The sequence below is a fragment of the Limulus polyphemus genome, unplaced genomic scaffold, assembly GCF_000517525.1.
Source record: "Limulus polyphemus unplaced genomic scaffold, Limulus_polyphemus-2.1.2 Scaffold182, whole genome shotgun sequence".
In the NCBI taxonomy this organism is placed as follows: domain Eukaryota; kingdom Metazoa; phylum Arthropoda; class Merostomata; order Xiphosura; family Limulidae; genus Limulus; species Limulus polyphemus.
The window spans coordinates 373,564-395,376 of NW_013665792.1; the positions used below are offsets into that span (position 1 = coordinate 373,564).

The 21,813-nt window shown below is 32.6% G+C and overlaps 1 protein-coding gene across 1 annotated transcript in view; it reads right to left on the minus strand.

Annotated features, from left to right (window-relative positions):
• The window catches only part of LOC106478130 (cilia- and flagella-associated protein 20), a 23,588-nt gene extending 4,504 nt beyond the window's left edge, over nucleotides 1–19,084 (minus strand). The window contains exons 1-4 of the mRNA XM_013938645.2: nucleotides 18,920–19,084; nucleotides 10,246–10,325; nucleotides 5,075–5,186; nucleotides 2,847–3,035 (exon numbers count right to left, since the gene is read on the minus strand). Of these exons, the coding sequence (XP_013794099.1) occupies nucleotides 2,847–3,035; nucleotides 5,075–5,186; nucleotides 10,246–10,325; nucleotides 18,920–19,003 (465 nt within the window). The 5' untranslated portion in view covers nucleotides 19,004–19,084. The remainder of the gene's footprint in view (nucleotides 1–2,846; nucleotides 3,036–5,074; nucleotides 5,187–10,245; nucleotides 10,326–18,919) is intronic.
• Nucleotides 19,085–21,813: the final 2,729 nt, after the last annotated feature.

Here is a 21,813-nt window from a genome sequence, read left to right on the forward strand (position 1 = left end):
CGAGAAAATAGTGCATATTGGACGTGAAGAAGGAAAAAGTTAGCACGTGGGAAAAAAACGCGCCTGATTTAAATGTCACACCTGAACGCTCACATCCTTTTAATTATGTTTGAAATTATGAACATTGCTCAACATCATGGAAATTAAACCTTATTTTCAATAAGCAATCCTGAAAAATATTTGGGGGTGCTTAACTTTTTTCCAGGTGTATATATATACACACACACCAGCCCCAATCATAAGTAAACAGTGTGTCATAAGTCAAGTAAGTAGACACAATTACTAAGAGGAAGTTAGCATTTGGCCAAAACTAGACAAACTCCCAAAACCACTGTAGGACTAAGAAGTAAAACAAAACAAACCCAGATTTACACGGTCATGTTTTTGTCTCAACTCAATCGTAAGAACAGGGCAATACTTGCAACTGGTATTAAGAACAAAAATCTGAACTCACCCAACTATAAATACAGGGAAGACACATCCTGCACCCAGAATTATGAGGAGTATGTGAAACATTTGCTCAACTGTAGGAACAGTGTACATATGTCCTGTTGCCAGTATTATGAAGCAGAGAAGTCCCACAAACTCAACTGTAGGAACAGTGTACATATGTCCTGTTGCCAGTATTATGAAGCAGAGAAGTCCCACAAACTCAACTGTAGAACAGTGTACATCTGTCCTGTTGCCAGTATTATGAAGCAGAGAGGTCCCACAAACTCAACTGTAGGAACAGAGAAGGAAACTTCCTGCAATGGAATTAACGAGAAGGGGGGCCTCTACTGCACTCAACCATGGGAACAGGGCGGTGTCATCCTAAACCTGGTATTATGAGAAGGATCCTGTGTAGGCTGGTCCAGCTCCAACCGATAGTTAATCCACCTGGGAATAAGCATCCTGTGGAAAAGGGAGGAGGGAACCCAGCTTTGCCCTCTTCTCAATGAGTGGATAAATGTGTGGTTGTATTGTACAGTAAATTTCGACTTCACACACAGGAAGAAGACTCCTTGGTCCACCACCCCAGTGACAAGGAAATAGTAAGTGGTAAGGACTTCCATGCTCCACTTGGAGAAGGGGTGTGTGTGTAAATGCACTGGGGAGCCTATAGGAATGTCACACTCGAGAAAGTGCAATGGGTGTCCACAATTCCTTATTTTGAAAAGCAGACCATCCCTGATTTAAGCAATCAAAGGGTCAGCAGGGATGAGGAGAAATCCCCTTTTGTTTGCTTTAATCATGATAGTCCATGAGTAACAGTCAATCATTGAGTTAAACTTACAGTAATCAAAAGACACATAAGTATATACCACTAGGATGTCACTAGTGGTCTTGCAGAACACCCCATCTTTACAGTGAGCATTATAGGTCCACCAGTATATAGTGCAGATTTGAGTGAAAACACACCAGCTAAGGCAATGCTCAGTTATCCCATGTGAAAAATCACACATCTAAACAATGCTGTAGCAGTCGAGAAAGTGAGGATTGTGTAAGAAAATCAGAGGGAGCTAGTGGCACAATATTATTAGTGTCACTATAGTAGTCACTATATACATGTTTCGAAAGTGATATGAAATTTGTGGGGTATATAGACCAGTGTGCTGAGAGTTAAATTTTTTTAGCAATGCTCAGGGGCAAAAGGAAGATCGAGATAGCTTTGTGTGAAAAGAGTTAAGACCGTATCGAAATATTAAAAAGTGTTCTTAAAATCACATAGTACCAAACTACTAAGACAAAATATAATCCAGAAAATCAGCTTTATGATGACACAACAAAACAAAGCAACAATCAAGATTTTTTAATGTTAAGGTCTAAGAAAATGTAAACGTCATTTTTTGTATCTTCAGTTTAAATTTTAGTCTAGAATTTTGCTTATTTATATAATGAAATAACATATTAAGACATCTGTATAACTTAGAAATGACAAGTTTCATCACAAATCTGAAATAAAACAGATTTATATATTTCAGGACATTGCTGTAGTCATCTCTAGTTATAACAACACAAACTGCCCCTTGTTCACAAGAAAATGCATCACCATAAAAGACCAAATTACATGAAATAACATCAGTTCATTCTAGTGACCAAGCACACAAAACTTGTCAAACTTCTCTTTGTCTTATGCTTATCAAAATGATTTTATGTTCCTCCTGCAGATTATAATTATCCTTGCTCATTGTGGTACTGGTCTATTGCAAAAATCTTCTTACAAAATATTTGGAAAACATAAAAAGATTATAGATAAATATTATATTTGTTTTATCCTTGATCAATCAGAATGATTTTTTGATTTAAATAATGATCCTTCTTTTTGCATTGGCACATGAATGGCTCTTAAAAATAAGAAATTTTACATATTTTAAAACATTACAATTTTAAATAAAATTCTAAATCAGCAAAACCCCTGTTTTAAGATTTATACAGAAATACTAGCAACCTTTAATACAATGTATTCCTAATATTGGAAACAGTCTGCAACCAATTATATAACTGTAACTAAAAACTATCCGAATTTTGTTTACCCATCTATACTGTAAGTTTGAGATGGAATGTTAATTTTTTAATCACAGCTCAGAAAACTTAAATAAATTCTTAAGATAAACTTGTGTTGAAACAAACCTTAAAGAGAAAAACTTTAGGTAACTACATTTTACCGAAAGATTTCATATATATATTTAATAATAAATTACTCAAGTACTGTTTGAACCGTTTATAAAACATGAAATAATGTATTTACTCCAATTTAACAAAAATAATCCCCATTGAAGCTTAGAACTGAAATATCAATTGCTGAAATTACAATAAAATCCCTTACCTCTTTCACCATTACATCTTTTAAAACTAATTCTTACCTGCACACGTAAGGTCTCAATATAATTTGTACCATATGCTCGTCTTGTGAAATCTGCTAGGTTAAACTGTATTTGATTCCATCCTTCATCTAGTCTCATTGGCATTGTACATATAAATGGTTTGACTCGTGTAGTGCTTTGGTAGTTACTTGCTCGAAACCTTCTTCGCACATTTTTATCATCGAGTACCTACAAAACAGAATCAGTACGTGATGTTTTAAATGCTTAATCAAATGTGGTATATTATTCATTTCTATAACTTTGACATTTATGTATATATGTATAACATAATTTTTAAGATATATTTACCAATATTAAAAAGATACAAGCAAAAATGAGAATATAACACCTATTTTTACTTACACAGGTATTGTTTTCTTAAATAGAATTATAGCACTCTAGGTCACTGTTGATGTAGATATATTAAAAAACTAAAAATAATGCATTTCACATCATGACTAATTAAATAAATTAACAGATTATATCCTCTGCTAAATAAATAAATCTCTGCGATTTTATATATATATATAAACAATGTCAAAAAACAAAATGCTTTAGCCCTTTTTTTGATGGGCTCAGTATACATGAGCTTATATACACACTTGCACACGTTAAGTATTTATACTATAACTTTTAATGCTGTATGTGTATCTTCACAAAATTTGGTAGATGTTTAGTAATGATTCCTAGTGTTTTGTACACAAAAACTCAGATGTTTTAATGAAGTATTTTTACTAAAGATTGTTTGTGAAAATGTCAAGGCTTTTTTGTTACTAGTCCAAGTGCAAAGTGATTTTCATGTCATGATTAAAAAACTATTCTTCGTCCCAAAAATCTTAAATATTATTTGTGTAATCTCTAAAACCTCCTAAGTACATTTGAAACATATGTTTCCAGTAAAATTTTATATCTTGTCTGTTATTTCCTCTACCCTAACTATACGGGGTCTGTCAATTTGACCGACTTCATAACCACCATAAAAAAATTTTCAAATAATATAAATTGTGCTTTTTTGGTTCTAGAATGACTACAGATTATAACACAAAAACACAAGTGTTTAGTCTAAATAGCTTAAATCTCACAACATTATACATTTATAGATATTTATTATTTTTAATACATTGCCCTTCCAGTTGTGCCTTGCTAATAATACAGAAGTTACAATGACGCGGTGCACTTCTGTTACTGTATCCAACAGTATAAAACTGACCTTTAGTCTTTACAAAGTGACCTATCATGGCTGTGTTTAGTGGACTAGTATTTTGTAAAATACAGTCACATTTCAATTTTTATACATTATATATGTATATCGATTATTAATATTTACAAACAAGACATAAACTTATTTTTCTTGAAACATAGAACAGTAAATGATGAAGAAGTAAAGCAAACAATTATCTCTTCTTATTACGACCTTTGTACTCGGTTGCTGCTTGACGTAGCTTGTGAAACAAAATTTTTTTTTAAGTTTTATTCAAACATTTGAATAACCAAAATATCATAAATTACAATAGTGATACCATAGAATTCCATTATAATTTATTAAGTTTAGTAACTAAGCTGTTTTCAAGTCTAAAAAAATATGAAATGTAGAGTAAACTAAATACACAAGCTACCTCCTTGAAATCTTTGGTCCAAAGAACAAGATGGCACCCTAACACATGAAAATGGCTGAGAAAGCCACTAGGGCCACATTCTGAGCTTTCGATTGATTATTCTCATGTCATATACACAAGTAAGTGTATATAAGAGACCGTTTCCAAGAACTGAAAGAGGTGAGCTGGGCCACTATGTTTGATTCAGTATAAGAGCAATATCTCAGCAAATATAAAAGATAGGAGGTTCTTCTTTTATATTATAGCTTGTTAATATTGGTAATTTGAGTTCCTAATTCGTCCAAACTATAGACTTTGTGTTTTGACATCACAAACATCTAATATGAACCATACGACACACAAAAATCAATGTTTAAGTGCATTTTTTTTAATATTTACTTTTAAATTAAGAAATTGAATAATGTATAATATATAAATTTGAATTATAATCTACAGTTTGGTATCAAACTTATTGACAATAAAATTTTGAATGCAAGTCAACAAACACGATGATATGGCCTTTGACCCGTGACAATAAGGTTATTATACCATACACATTTCTCCAACCATTTATTTCCTGAAACAATAGAAATAGTGTGGCTTAAAGTCTAAGACTACATACAAATATGTCACCTGAACTTCAAAAGTGAAATATTTTTTGAGGTTCTTGATGATCATGACTAGAAAAGGCAGTTTTATACCAAGGGTCTTCTTGGGATCAGCTGGACAGGTGATATATGTAGTACTGTTGAAAAGAAAGATGAATATTATACCTTTAACTTTTTTATAATTATAAATAATTAATATGATTGTAATTGTTTAAATTTACACCCATAAATTAAAAAAATAGAAAAAAACTTGCCTATCAGTTTGCTTCACTTTGACTCTTCATCAGTCAATCATACATTTTATATGCTTTTTCACAAAGCAAATAAAAAAAGGTTAACTGAATTTGTGCTACAAAGCAGAATTTTGAATAAACTTGCAAAAATAAAAAATAGAAAAACTCGAAATCAAAAGTTACCAAAAGAAAAATTACACTTTCTATAATGAACAAGTGTGTTAAATTTCAGGAAGTTATTATAACCAACAAACATTTGATTAGATATATTTTACAGGGCTTACATTTAATTTATGATTTTATGTGTGAATTTTTTATGAAAGAACAAAGCACAATTAAGTAAATCATTTATTGATGACAATCTTATGTGCCATTTTTTCAAAAGTGTCAGCAGTCATTGCCTTATTATACAATTATATAAACATAATTCTTACAATACAGTGTGATTATAAAGAAAGTTTAGCAGCTTAACATGCCATATTTCACAAAAGGTATGGTGTTGGAAGGTGAAATCACACAAGTATTAAGGTATTATGCAAATATTGTCATGTTAACACCCGAGGCACTACCGTGGCTTCTTTCATATATTTCCCATGGGTATAAATGGATCTGTGACTCACAGTGTAGCTATATTCAGTTAACAAGAAACCAAAAAGTGTCAAAAACAAGTCAAACATATATATACAAATGTTCCTTACACAGTTAATCACCACAATTTTATCCAGAGCTTTAAATAATGGTCTCTATTTTTTTCTGTATCTCTACTGTTGCAATACAAGGTTGTGATACTCACTTTAAAATCACCACTATAACTGTTGGTTACTACAGTTGGATACAGAGGTTTAAATAATTATCTCCTTTTCATCAAAGTCCACACAGGTGGGTACAATTATTTTAGAACACCCTTTGACAAGGTATATTATTCTCCTCTATTTCTGTTATTATAATACAAGGCTGTGATACTTTAAAATCACTACTATAACTGTTGGTTACCACAGTTGTATCCAGAGCTTTAAATAATTGTCTCCTTTCCATCAAAGTTCACACAGGTGGGTTCAATTACTTTAGAATACTCTTTGACAAGATAAATTATAATTTTCTATCTCTGTTATTACAATACAAGCTGTAATATTTTCACATTAGAAACTGCCACTATATGCCCTTTATGACTAAACTCATAATCACGTAGTCTAACTTCACTTTTACTTTCACTAACTTAGCTTCTTCTCTGTATCTTCACACATTTATAACATGACAGAATAATCTACAAATATACAGCCCTCTAGTAACAAGAATATTACACATGAGAAAATGTTAGGAGCTTTGAGTACGATGATGTCAACATTACAAAAGTCTTGTATAGTAGACTCTCCCTGAGTGATCATTTCCCTAAAGAGACCACTGCCCCATTGCAGGCAAAATATTACAATCCCGACAATTTGCCTATTTTTATCATTATAAAATATCTCCCCAGGCCAACCACTGAAATCAGTCCCGAGGCCATTGTTGATTTTCCACATTGCGACAACCCGCTATCTGTTTTCGTCTACGATAAGTACACAACAGGTGTGATTGTTGTTGATTGCAATCGTGTTCAATATTTGACAACACTCAGCGCGTGTCACTTTTAAATTACTTTGATAGTGTTACTATTTAAATTTTATTGTATTATTTCCTTTTTGACCATGATTTTTAAAATTCCCACTATAAAAAGTTTCAAAATATGTGGTAACATGAAACAAATGTGACAGTAATAAAGTTACATATAGCTTGTGCTACTCGCAAGCTGTTAGTCTTAGCAAGTGTACCTCACAGAAAAATTGTTTTATTATTATTATTATCATTTTTATTACATAATTTAACCTTATCTAGCCTATAATTTTCTAATTTTTGCATTTTAGTTACTTTTATAATAATAAATAAATAAAATTTAAGAAAAACAAAAAATATAGCACTTAACTGTGTAAATGTTTTTTTTGTCATTGACTTGTCCTTCTGTGTTAGCCCTAATACTTTCACCAATTCTACTAATCCACAAAATAATTTTTTCTTTAAGTAAATAATGCACAGTAGATCTCAGAATAATAACACGTCAACAGCTGAGAAAGTTGGATATCTGTCAGAATTTTTCTGGCTCTCTAATCATGTGACTTGAGCAGTTAGAAATTCAACTTAGCTCCCCATTATGTTCTCATGAGAAAGTTTTTTTTCTCATTAGCTAAATTATAAAATATGTGTAACATCCTGTGGCATGAATCATATTGTAATCAATCAGTTGAAATTTATGCTTTCTATTGGTTATAAATGTAATAGGAGGCCACAAATAAAGCCACTCGAAAGAGTAATGTTTTCATACACTCTTTGATAACATTACCAAGAAAGATACACTGTGTATAAATACCACATCAGTCAATGAGTAAAACATCTGTTTATTCTGTTTCGATTGCACATGAAATTCAGTATCAAATGCTCTTATAAATCTCCATGACACAGAAATTCTATTCCAAAATGACACCAAAGGCAAAGCCATCTGATCGTGTTGACCTATCATTTGTAAATAAAGGCAAAGTTATTGAGGCACATACCGGCAGCAATAAAAGCCAGTGCAAATTAGCTGAAGAGCTCGATATCTGCAAAACACAAATCCAGCAAATTTTGAAGCATAAGGCTGAATATATGACAACATTTGAAGAGAATTAACTGTCTTCACAAAAACGCATTTGTTCTAAATTTGTGAGTGATGACCTTGAAGCATCATTATGGTCTTAATATCAAAAAGCTCGTGCTATGAAGATTCCAGTTTCCAGACCTATGTTGCAAGAAAAGTCACTTACAATAGCCACTACTCTGGGTCTTTCTGGATGGATCACTAAATTCAAAGCCAGACAACATTTTGCAACTTGCAATCAGTAGTGAACATGGCAATGTCGATGCCATGACACTTGATGAATGGAATACTAAATTGCCTGCTATTATTGAGGAATATGCACCTAGAGACATCTACAATATGGATGAAACTGGGGTCAGCTATTGTGGTTTACCAGACAAAACATTGTGTGTAAAAGGTGAATAGTGCACTGGGGGGAAGCAATCAAAACATAGACTAAGTGTTGCATTATGTTGCAATAGTGTTGGTGAATTTGAATGTGCTTTTGTGATCGGTAAGAACACAAAACCCAGGTGCTTCAAAAACTCAAACATAAAGAGTGACTTATCCAACTGTTTTGTTTAATAAAATATTTTGTCTGATGAAAACAAAGACAATATGTACAAAATGCAAAGAAATATCACACATAACATTACAATTCAATATTCAAATTCAGTAAATTGATGAACTGGTCAATCCCTAGTAAGAACATTTTTGTTCAGACCAAAAGGTGGTCTTAATAGGGAGAGTCTACTGTAGAACAATTAAAATATATACACAACGTACAATTCACATAGAGTTTTGTAACAAAACTTGTCATAATTGTCGCTTTTAAAATAATTAACTTTTAGCACTCTTGTTATGAAAACCAAATAATAATTAAATATTAAATCACTAAATAAATTAAATACAACTCTTAAACTGAACAGTCTTGTATATCCAACATAGACCAAAGGATGCAATACCAAAGAAACTCTCAGATAATATCATAAGATGCATCATATCTGCAGAAGGCTTTTTCCAGAGTTACTATGCACAAGCTCATAAAATATTTGAGGTATCAGGCTGTACTTGTGATAAGCCACATAAATACAAACCACCAACCGCTAATGAAATTGTTGCTGAGGTCTGCCATGCCATAGTAGAATAAGCCAGCAAAAGTGGCATATACATGGACATAATTTATATTATGTCATCTGGTGTCTGGATTTGCCAATTTCAACTGTTTATAAGGCACTTTGGTTAACTTTTTGAATGTTTCCTTACAAAGTACATCATGTTAATGCACTGAAAGTGATTGATTTAAAATGACATGCTGTTTTTGCATTGCAGTTCTTGGCAAGAGTAAAAGTTGATGACCAATGACCTGCTACTATTTTATGGATTGATGAAGCATGCTTCGTTTTTTGTGGAAGCATCAACACACACACAACTGCATTAGCTGGTGGAAACTAATTTATAAGTAACATTTCCTACACACCTCCACAATGTTGAAGTAACAGTGTGATGTGGTTTTACAGCTATGTTATTGGACCATACTTTTCTAAGGAATTATCAGCAAATGGAATGCAAACCTGCAGTCAATTCTATATCATCCCATGTATTTCTCACAACCATTGCAATCCCCATGTTGCAGCAATAAAATCTGATAGACACTATGGTTTTCATGCAGGATGGTGACCTTTGTACATTGGTAAGCACAGAAGCACTTTCAGGACAGAATCATTTCACATCACTTTAATTATGAATAACTACCTCATTCACCACATCTAATGCCAGTTGATTTCTGGTTGTTGGGGTACCTGAAGTCATGTGAAAATGGTGGAAAGCCTCACACAATTCCAGATCTCAATGATGAATATGTCCAAGAAAAGGCTAGCATACCAAATGAGATGCACATTGTTGCTGAAATGTCCTCTGTCTTACAAATGCAATGCAATCTGGATGAGCATATTTTAAATAGCTGCTGTGAATTATCAGACATTACGTCATAGTGGCACCCCTGTTGGCAACAAGTGACAACTATGGAATTTGCATTTGCAAGACACCCTTAACAACCCCGTGCAATTTCACCTTCCTATGGTATAATGATACAGTATATGACATGCTGCTTTGCTAATTTCTTTTATAATAGTCATATATATTTTAATATAATTTAAGAGAGTAAAAGAGAAATACATCAGTACACCAGTAATGTTTGCTTATTCCAAAATCAAATTGGCAGAAGTAACATGGAATAACATTTATGTATTGTTATTGAACTTTTGTTATCATCCAAAAGTGTCTTTGCATCTCAGAGAAATATTGATACTTTACCTAACATTAGTGCCAACAATTTCCAAAACAAGTGACTGAATGTCATTGTCAGTTATTCGTTTTATGTGCCCATTGCGAACCTACAAGAAAAAAACAGAATATGTTTAAATACTTATTTTATGCAGCATGTAATAACAGTTATAAGTAAATCCTTCATGTAGTTAATTATTTAAGAAAGAAATGAGCAACACTCCTAACTCTTTGCACACATTTCATAATTACATCATAAAGAATAAGTCTGTTATTTTCAGTACTACAATTTTTTTTTAACTGTCAATTTCAAAAAATGAAAAAAAAATTATTAACTTCTTCTAAAGCCCTACATGACTTATCCTTGAAATAATAAAATTATTACAATAAATAAATTAAAAAGTTAACAATGGGAGGAAGAAGACGTATAAATGTTAACATTTTTCTTACCAGAAAATGTACTTTAGATGGATACTTAACTTTCTGAATCACTAAGAGCCATGACCTTGCACACAACTGCTTTGAAATTTCCTTTGCATACCATAAGCCTTGAAGAAACTCCTAGCCCTACATGTCAATGTGTTTTGCATCAGCCTGTGACATAATTCTTATAATGCTGTAGCCCTCCACCAATAGGAATGTGACACAACATCTTTGTGTAGTAGCCACTGTGTGTTGAAGATTGTCAAGTATCTGTCTGAACTTTCCTCTCTGCACCACTAAGAGCTAGAATCCCACAATGAAGATGGTGGAGGAACCTGTGCTGATCGACTAAAATAAAAGCACAAAAAGAAAACCTATGGGATGTGACTGGGGGTCACATGGTGGAGTAGTATGTGAGAGAAGACCGCATTTTTTTCAAGCAGGGAAAAACTCTAATGTTGTTGAGTTTTTTATGGAGATAGTAGAGAACAAGGATATTAGGAAAATGCAGCACTGGTGGTTATATGTAACCAACATGGGCAGAATGTTAAAATGTGTAGTGTGACTAAAGCTTTAGGCCATTCTGTCTTGGTCAACTATTTACATGAAATAGATAGATATAACAACAGAAGAAGGAAAGAGGAGCTCTCACTTACATCCCAAGGCAAATCCAAGTCCCATCCAACTGGATATATCCTCTGGGAACTGCTGAGAAATACTGTAATGGGAGTGTCCTGTTGTACACTTCCAGGTAACATCCCATTCTCACATTTCAATCAAGGAGATGGACCAAACCAGCCTTTTACAAGGTGGAAGGCACCACTTGTAAAAGAAACTCTATCAACATCCTATGCAGCTTGGGACTGGGGAACTAGGGTTCTCTCATGTTTCACTAGAAGAATGGGGGGTGGGGGTGGAGGAATAAACATGGGTAAAACACCATTGTGTGTGCGTGTGCATGCGCTTGGAATACTGCCATCAAGCACAATCATCTAGAATCAGGATTTTATCAAGAGACAGCGGAATGGGTTATTACAACTAAAAACAGCAAGCATGAGCTAGGTGTATGTATGTGTAGAAATGACCAGATCAAGTGTATATTTAAAAGAGGTGATAAATATTGACCAGGCAATTATGGGCCAGTTAGTCTTACAGCAATAGTTAGAATAGTTTTGCAAAGTGTGATTAAAGATGCATTGCAGAGTCACTTTTTGATATAGTGTCAAAGAGCCAGCATGGTTTCACTAAGGGAAAGTCTTGTTTAACAAATCTTCTAACATTCTTTGAGGATGTTACTGCAAAAGTTGATGATGGAAATACTGTAGGTCTGGTTTACCTGGATTTTCAGAAAGCATTTGATAAGGTGCCTCACACAATACTTGTTACAACAATTAAATCTGTGGGTGTGGGGGAATGTTATTAAATTGGATAGAAAATGAGCTGGAGAGAAGAAAGCAGAGATTAGTCATAAATGGAGATATATTTAACTGGATCACAGTTACAAGTGGTGTGCCTCAGGGCTCTGTGCTGGGTCCTCTGCTGTTTATGATTTATATTAATGACACTGATTCTGGAATGACTAACAAAATTTTGAAGTTTGCAGATGACTAAAATTTTTGGAGTGGCTAACTGTATCAAAGAAGCTGCAGACTTACAGGGAGATTTAGATCATTTGATGCATTGGGCCAAGGAGGACAAAGATGATGATGATCAATATGGAGTTAAGACAGAGGAAGATCCATGAAGTAAAGCAACCCAAGAATAAATATGATATTCAGGCAAAAGATATGAGCATAGCAAACAAAAAATGAGGAACCTGTTCCTCATAAGGAAGAGAAGAGCCAAAAGAAAAGGCTGTAGATGGAAGAGCTGGCCAAATTTGTCAACAGGTGAGATATGCAATAAAACTGAACAATGAGGGACCTGAACTGGAGGATAAGAAGGTAGAAGGGAACCAATCGTCAGTTATATCAGGGTTTGAAAAATATTAACATTGAACATGGTGTCATACCACGGTTCATCACAGCTTTATAAGATTGTGGTAAGTTAATACTTCCACTATATTTATAGTACCATACCATGCATTGGTTTGGTTTGTTTTGGATTTCGTGCAAAGCTACATAAAGGCTATCTGTGCTAGCTGTCTCCAATTTAGCAGTGTTAGACTGAAGGTAATGCAGCTAGTCAACATCACCCACCGTCAACTGTTGGACTAATCTTTTACCAATGAACAGTGGGATTGACTGTAATTTTATAACATTGCCACAGCTGAAAGGGTGAGCATGTTTGGTGTATGTGGATTTGAACCCTCCATCTGAAGATTATGAGTCAATCAATCTAATTACCAGGCCATGCCAGGCCACCATGCACTGAGATCTGAAAGTTATCCCAAGCCAGGCATTTCTATATTAAGTGAGCTAAGGAGATAATTACTGAATGTCAACTCCAAAAACAGATAAGGTCCCCTGGCCATCAATAACTGAATTGGAAATGTGGTGGCTAGAGAAAGCAAAGTTGCAATTATGTGGATGGAATGAAAGTACAATGAGGACAAAAGTAATGTAGCACTAAATAAAGATAGGTAGTCAATCAAAGCAACTAGAAAATCAAAAAGCACAGTAAAAAAAAACGTCTGAACACAGGCAGTGCCAAGGAAAGAATGCGCCTATAATCCTGTGTTAATGCTCACAGGGATTACTATACAAGGTGCTCATGTCATTCTCCTATTGATGGAAGGTTACAGCAGTATGATAATTACATTATAGGCTGATGCAATACATGTAGACATAAATAGGGGTGGGAGTTTGTTTAAGGCTTGTGTCATGTGCAGAAAATTCCACAGCAGTTGGACACAAAGTAATAACTCTTAGTGGGGCAGAGAAATAACATTTTCGAATCAAGTCGTATTACATTTTCCATCTACATGGAACAACTTAATGACACCTATGGTTTTGACTAAGGTTGCATCTATGAGAAAGTAACAAACTATTAAAGAATAAAATTTCACCAAGAATGGAAATAGCTGCAAACAATTTATATGACAGATGTTACAAATTGTGATAAAAGATGTGGATGGGTAAATCTAGATGCTAGAACGTCCTTCTCCTTAGTTATCAGCGTCAAGAAGGTCTACTACTTGTAAGAGCTTGGTAATTAGTGAAATTTGCTAATTGATTAATCATCAAGCTTATTAAATGACTGCACTAAACTAAACAATTATTCTTACATGAGACTTGGTTGGATGCAATAATTGAAAATAGTAATAATCAGAAAGAATAATTTGGATTAATCAATTATTTGTGTGAGTCGTAACATTAATCAAATAAGCTGAATCACCTTGAATAAATAAAAAATATTAAATAAATTATAATGACAATATTTTGATTATTTGGATAGTTGAAATAATTGAAAACATCAATAATCACAAGCAATTGCGAAACTAATCAATGCAATTAGTATTTAAAGTTAATCAATCATATTGATTTATTGAATTCATTGCCAAGTTCCATACTTGATTTTTTTTATTAAACTGAGTAAGCATACAAGAAATTAATTAGCAAGTTAGATGCTTACATAATTGTTGTAAAAACTGAAGAAATGGGAAGAAAATAGTAACTTAGAGAGTGTAGCATGCAACTTCCACAGGTGTCTGTTTTCAATAACAGTTTAGACAAAAGTATTGTTTAATGTGTTGTATATGATGCTGGAAAGAGCTCATTGAATTATAATGCTTCCTTTATTCAAAGGAATTTTGACAGTCATAGTGATAGGGCCAGAAAGGGGTAATGAGTTTCAATGCTGAGAAATGAAAAGTTATGTTCTTGAAATATCTGAAAGAACACTAATATTGAGGAAAAACAATGTCTGATGTGTGGCTGTTAATGAAACCATAAAACTTTCTCTCAGACGTTTAGTTGTGGTGAAAATTGGAAAAAATCAGTTTACATTTATTACTGGTTTGATTATTCCAGCTATTTAATTAATTAAAATATTGCCATTGTGTTTGCTGTCAAGTACAAAGGTATATAATGGGCTATATGCCCTCTGCCTACCAGTGGTGTCAAAGTTAAATTTTAGTATTAAAGTTTTGTTTTTTGTTTTTTACTTCAGGTTGTTCAGCTATGGGTCAGCATGGCCCAGTGACTTGTGAAATTTTGCTTGTAAACAACCCAATTAATGTTGTTTTTTTTGTTTTGTGTCTACCCATCCCCCCCAAAAATGACTATTTTTGCTAATAATCTTTCAACCATTAAGAACATATCTATTTCTTTATTTTCGAGTCTTTCCCTTAGTTTTGTGCAAGCCTTGGTTGCCATCTGGTTATGGTGCTACCTACATCAAGTGGTTTGATCATTTACAAAAAACACATAGCTCTGAAGAAAGTTTAAATATGACTGTATAGAGCAAGAATTATACTGTCATTTTATAGTAGAGTAAATATATAGGTTTAAGTTGAGTTTTTTCACAATTTCTCTAAATGTTCCTTTCAATTGTTTCATATATAGTATGATACCAAGAAGTTAGATGGCTAGAGATTGCTTAAGGCTTAATAAAGGTATTGTTTGTTTGTTATGGATTTCGCGCAAAGCTACATGGGGGCTATCTGCACTAGCCATCCCTAATTTAGCAGTGTAAGTCTAGAGGGAATGCAGCTAGTCATCACCACCCACTGCCAGCTCTTGGGCTACTCTTTTACCAATGAATAGTGGGATTGATCATCACATTATAATGCCCCCACAGCTGAAAGGGCAAGCATGTTTGGTGTGACGGGGATTCAAACCCGTGACCCTCAGATTGCAAGTCGAGCGCTCTAACCACCTGGTCATGCCGGGCCAAATATTTGGTTCTTTGTTTAAAATTAATGTTTTTATATCTTAATAAATATACCATAGTTCTTTCAAGCTGTAATGTTTGTAAACAAGTTTTCTTTAATTTTGTTCAACAAATGAAATCAACTTTTCATAAAATCAGATAATCTTAGTTAATTGTAAGAACTTATGAGTGAAAGCAAAGGCAAATATGTTATATGTCCACCACATTACATCTACGATATCCAATGCTCACAAGGCCTTTTGCCCAATATCAAGGCTCATCAGGATGGCTAGGATACAACAGACAAAGTAGTGGTCTTACCACTATTCATAACACCAATTTTCATGAGTAACAAAAATTATGGTATGAATTAGATTAAATAAAGTTAATTGTAGTTGTTATCAAATTAATTTAAGTCATTTACAAGTCAAATTTTTGAGTAAGTATTAATAACTCAATATAATTTATCTATTTTTTTGCATCAGTTATTTGTTATTAATTTACATTAACTTTACTATCATTCAGAACTGGCGAACCAGCAAGCTATCTTCTTGTTCACATAGAGTCAAACAACCATGGCACCAGTGGTAGAAAATTACATTACTAATTCTAAAAACTTTGAGCAGAAACAAATATCTGTCACATCCAGTGCTGGCAAGGCATTTTGCCCAATATCAGGGCCCATGAGGCCAGATGGAATACAACAGTGTAGTGGTCAATTTTCACCATCAATTTTCATGAAAAAAGACAGTTCTAGTGTGAACTAGATAAAGTAAGTTAATTGCAATTATTATCAATTTTATGTTTACTGTTTAATGAATATAGTAGACAACTGTAAACTATTTGATGACTCAAATATTTATTTCATATTATTTTTATGTTTACCCTATTAAAAGAATGTACACAAATAAATTGGCTAACTGGCTACTTAACTATTTCTAAAATAAAAATAATAATCTAAGGAACCTTAACCTACCCCTATAAGATAAACCTTCAATCCACAGAACCATTATAGTATCCCTCCTCTAAATCCCTTCCTATAATACAATGTTTTTTCTTATATATAGAGACCAAAACTAATTAAATACCAACTTTCTAAATGCTACTCCAAATTCAAAGTCATTTTCTAATATATTCAAAGATTGTAACAACAGTCTATAACACTAAGCCTACAATTACCTGTTTTTTTCTTGGGTAAGGAAACAAACCACATCTGGTCTCTCTTAAATCTACATCGACAATTTACATGTATGCACATTGTAAAAACTTAAAGTACAGCCTGAAGCACAAAACTGTAGATATTTTTCTCAATCATTTCACTTTTCTGTTCATGACATAAGAAAATCTATTATTTCTTTTGCTTCTCACTGTAGATTAAAAAAATTATGTAAACTTGTCTAATTAAAAATTTTACATTATTAAGTCAGTTCTATGGGTTTTTTCAATAAATATGTATTTTCACTTAAATTTAAATATGTAAATAGCCATTTCGGGGGCAAAACAATGTGTGTAATTTCTGCATAGCCCTTAACCTTTTTTTTTCTCCCAAAATAGGAATTAGATCATAACCTAATAATTTCTCTTGTGTCAAAAGATTTGAAAATAACATTTAAAGCTCCTATTAATTCTGGTGTTTTTTAAAGGATGAACTTGTTTTGTAAGGTAAAGTATCATATTAAAAAGGTTTAAAATCAAAGCTTGTGTTATGTTACATTTAGGTATTCAGAATATATATTGATAAAACCAGTGGTTTTAGAACATGCTCTATAGACTACAGTATAAATAATATACCTATAAAGAAGCACCTGTGAGGTGGTATTCCTTCACTTTTAATTATTATTAAGTTATATATTTTGTGTACCTTATCTAATATCATTTATTTGAGCTGTCTTTTGACTGTTAATTATAACATTATTCTCATACTGAAACAAAATGACTAATGTTTAGTGCCATTGAAGTCTGTCATAACTATAAACTATGGTCATATATAAATCACTCTGTCACTTTACATAATAAATTGGTCAGATGTTTGGTAGCAACTAAAAGGAGCCCAAGACTGAACAAAATACTGAAGATATGGCTTAGGCAATGACTCATACAATAAAATTCAAGACTGAAAACAATACTACAAATGTGGCCTAACCAATGATCTATTCAGTGAAATTATAACCTCTTTAGACTTGTATTCAATATTTCTGTAGTTAAAATCTTAAAACAGTATTTGCTCTGCCACTAAACTTGGTGTTTTAGATTATATATTGCAATTCATAATTAATCAGATTGTTTTCATTATTAAGTAGATTTTGTGATAATTTATGTAGTTAAGTTTTTTCTCTTTTGGTTCTTTTACCTAACTTCTTGAGTCATGATTATATTATTATTTCAGAAGTTCAGTTGTGTTATTTGTACAACAATGGCATTTTCAAAAGTTTTAATAAGTACTCCTTTTTAACAAAAAACAACAACAAAAACAGTATTAATGTTTTGATTATTCTTAAAGTAGAATAAAAGGTTTGTAACACACCAACTGTCTTCTTTCAGTATTTTTATATCACTGCTACAGCCCTGAATGAATCAAAATGCGATCAGCATACAGGATTAAATTCCTACCCAGTGTCTATTTAAATTGATCACTATATTTGAAATAATCATGAAGGCCAAGGCACAGGAATCTTGAGAAACAGAGTACACACTAGTTGTCCCTTAATTGTTATGATATTTTTCCCTAAGCAATAACACAAAACTTATCTTATATTTTTCTAATTATATACAACTTACAATACCAGTTCTAAATGCTTTTATAAATACTTATTCTAATAATACTACTGCCATTACGTTAGAAATATCTTATGTGTGGAAATATATTTCATACTTTAAAATTCATTTTTGAAAGGCTCCATAAATAAACTGTTTCATAAACTGATAAAGTGAAATTGCACATGAAAAACACAATTATGAGTAAATTTAGTGTTATGTTACAGAAGGAAAAACTAAAATGATGGATTTTTACTTCTCCTTGCTTGCTTGTTCAACACAAATATGGAATGCTAATTTATTTATAATATAAATAAATTAGAACCTCAAGAGTTTTTGTGCCAAGAATCATTGTATATTATTTATATAACTATCAGTAGTAGTAAATAATACTCGGACTAGTTGTAGTACTACAACTAGTAGTATATGAGGCACTAAGTGACTAAGCATGAAGATTATGCTAAATAAATTTCAATGTATAAAAGAAATAACACTAGTTACTATATTGTTAGCGTTACATTACAATTTGCAACTTAAAGTTAAAATGTAAGCTGCATCAATTAATAACGCTAACGGTTTAGGCTAAACTATAAGTATAAACAACAGTAGTTGATAAATAATAGTCTTAGTAGTACTAGTATTAGTAATAGTAGTACTGTTCAGTATTATTTGATCATAGTTGCTAAATATTACTTCTTTTAATATTATACCTTACCTTTTTATCCCAGATTTGCAATGGCTTACTGCCAATACTATATAAAATTGAAAGGAAACCACTTTGAAACGTATTTTTAAACATTTCCAATGTCTTTAAACAGTATTCGAGAAAAATTAACTTACGAAACAATCGTGTTTCAATTCAAATACAGGAATTTCTCAAACCCTACCGTTGGCCTGCCATCTGTAGCAATTGACCATACGAATACTTAATTAACTGAGTAAATTATAACAAAAAATAAAGTGTAAATTTTTACTCTATGTTCGTATAGAAGTAATATCAACATATATATATACAACATGTCTTTATGTATCTACGTTCAAAAATAATTTTACACTTTTCCTGAAAGTGTGTGTGTGTGCATGTGTTCCTCAGGTTTGTTATTTTATTTTATTATATGGTGTTTTACCCTTATTTTGTATATCGTTTCTTGTTTGTTTTCTTTAATAAAAAGCCTGTCGTTGGATCAGTGGTTACCTTGCGGACTTATAACACTAAAAATCGGGGTTCGATATCTGCGATAAGAACAGCGAAGACATGCCTCTGATGTGTAGCTCTGCGCTTAACAACAAACTTTAATAAGAATACATGTAGTATTTTGATTTCCTAGGCGAGAATGTTTGTGGAAAAATTATCCACTGTTATTCCTAGTGTTACGTCTCCGTTTGTTAATTGATTTTCCGTAACTTCGTTCCGACGAAACTTTAGCGACACAAGTCCTTACTTAATAAAACTGGTATATTCTTTCCCAATACAACTTTACGATACATTTATTTTCAACAGTCGCGCTATAACAAACTATAATAACGACGTTAACTTCAACAATACGTCTCTCTCTGACTGCAGTTCAATTACTCATTACCTACACACACATTGTTCTGTCACGTTGTCACCCTCTTATATATACCAGACCACCCCCCAATCTAGTAAATGCTAGAGCACTCCCGAAGGAACGGGATAGTTCTAGAAAGCAGGTGGCGTGGCAATAGTCACGTGATCTCGCTGACGCAACACTAGAATATATGATCAAGAATGCAACATAAATTATTTGGGAAAGAGAATCAAAAATTTAAAACAGAATTAAAATGGTTTTAGTAAAAAATAGAGTCTTTGTCCGTTAAGCAGTGTATGGTTATTCTTCTACCATTCGAATACTTCAAGATTTAATGAGTTAGTCTACTCTGAAAATAGTACAGTAGAACGAAGCTAATTTAGCCGATCAGTTACTTCGAGTACACAAATTACGAATCTAAACGTAATTAAAATTGAAAATATATAGTTTTAGTTAAATCAATTTATTTTAAGTTCAGAAAGAAATAACTTTTCACGAGTTGGGTTTTGAAATGAGAAACTTGCAATAAGTGATTTGTTACAACTTAAACATTTGTGTAGTTCTGTACATTAGTCAGTTGTAAAATAATTCAGTTAAAAGTACGTGCATCCAAATAACAGCAACATTGTTTGATACTTTGTAATGTGTAAAATTCTTTATGATAAGTGTTTGTAAGTATGTTCTTAAAATAAACTCTATCATACTTTTTCTTGTGTTTATCATTATTATTACATTTTTGCTGTACCATGGGCGTGCGATTAATAAAATATGTCTTAAAATACACCCAAGATTTTGTTTTAGGAACAGCAGATTTAACTGTTTAACAAATCTTTTTATCTGTTATATGGTTATACGCTGTAATTTAATGTTGTAATTTGGATAACTTAGAGGATGTATTACGGTAAGATCAAGTTAGTCCTAGAATAGTCTGGAATATTGAAGAACAAAAGGCTTTGTGGAATATCTAGAACAAAGATTAGATTATAAATATGAGTGAGCCAGACAATTGGTTGTATGCTTTAAGTGAAACAATAAAACACCAAAAAGATAGAGAATTGTTTTATAGCCGGTAGGGTGAATTGTTTTTGTTTTTGTGGTTAGTTGTTTGTTGTTAAGCACAAAGCTACACAATGGTCTATCTGTATTGTGCACACTAGGGGTATCAAAACCCGGTTTTTAGCTTAAAAGTCTTCAGACTTAGACACTGGAGGTCTGATAGAATTAATTAGTCAGTGTGTTTACATTTTTGAATCTATGTTAATAATTTCACATGTTAAGTTACTTTGTACATGTAAGGTAATTTTTACGTTAGTGTAGTGCAGATAACGTGACTTTTAACGTAAGTATACAACAAGTTATAAAGTGTACAAGCTTATAAAGAAACAACGAGGGGGAAAATAAAACTAATATGATATTGTTTTGTGGACAGGACTTTGAATGATTTTCACCAGAAAAGTTAAAAGAACCAGTCCAACAAAAGCACAATGTTACAACAACTGATTTCAGAAGTAGGGTTATTAAGTTCAGAAGCTAATAGAACTTTTAATATTGTTACGACAGCGGAAGTAACGTGACGCTAGTAATACGTCATGAACTTCTGGAAGGATCCTGTCCCTTCCTGAAGTCTCGAGAAGCTACTAGATATGCGGTAGTCTTGTATATGTAAGACAGGCCAAGAAGCGATGGCAACAATGTAAAGTGTGTAATTGACAGTTGAGTCGAGCACGTGAGACGTTCGTTGTGAATTATAGCGTTTGTTATAGCGCGACTGTGGAAATTAAGTGTATTGCAAAGTTGTATACAGAAAGAATAAACCAGTTTTATTTAAGAAAGGACTTGTGTCTCTAAAGTTTTATCGGGAAGAAATTATACGGGAACAAACTAACGAACAGAGACGTAACAATATAATTGAAATAGAACTCATCTGTGAAAATGGCTATCGCAAGGTTCAAAGAGTGAGAGAAAAGATAGAAATTTTATAGAAGAACAAGAAGAATCCTACATAAAAATAGAAGGGGCTGTTACGTCTCCGTTTGTTAATTGATTTTCCGTAACTTCG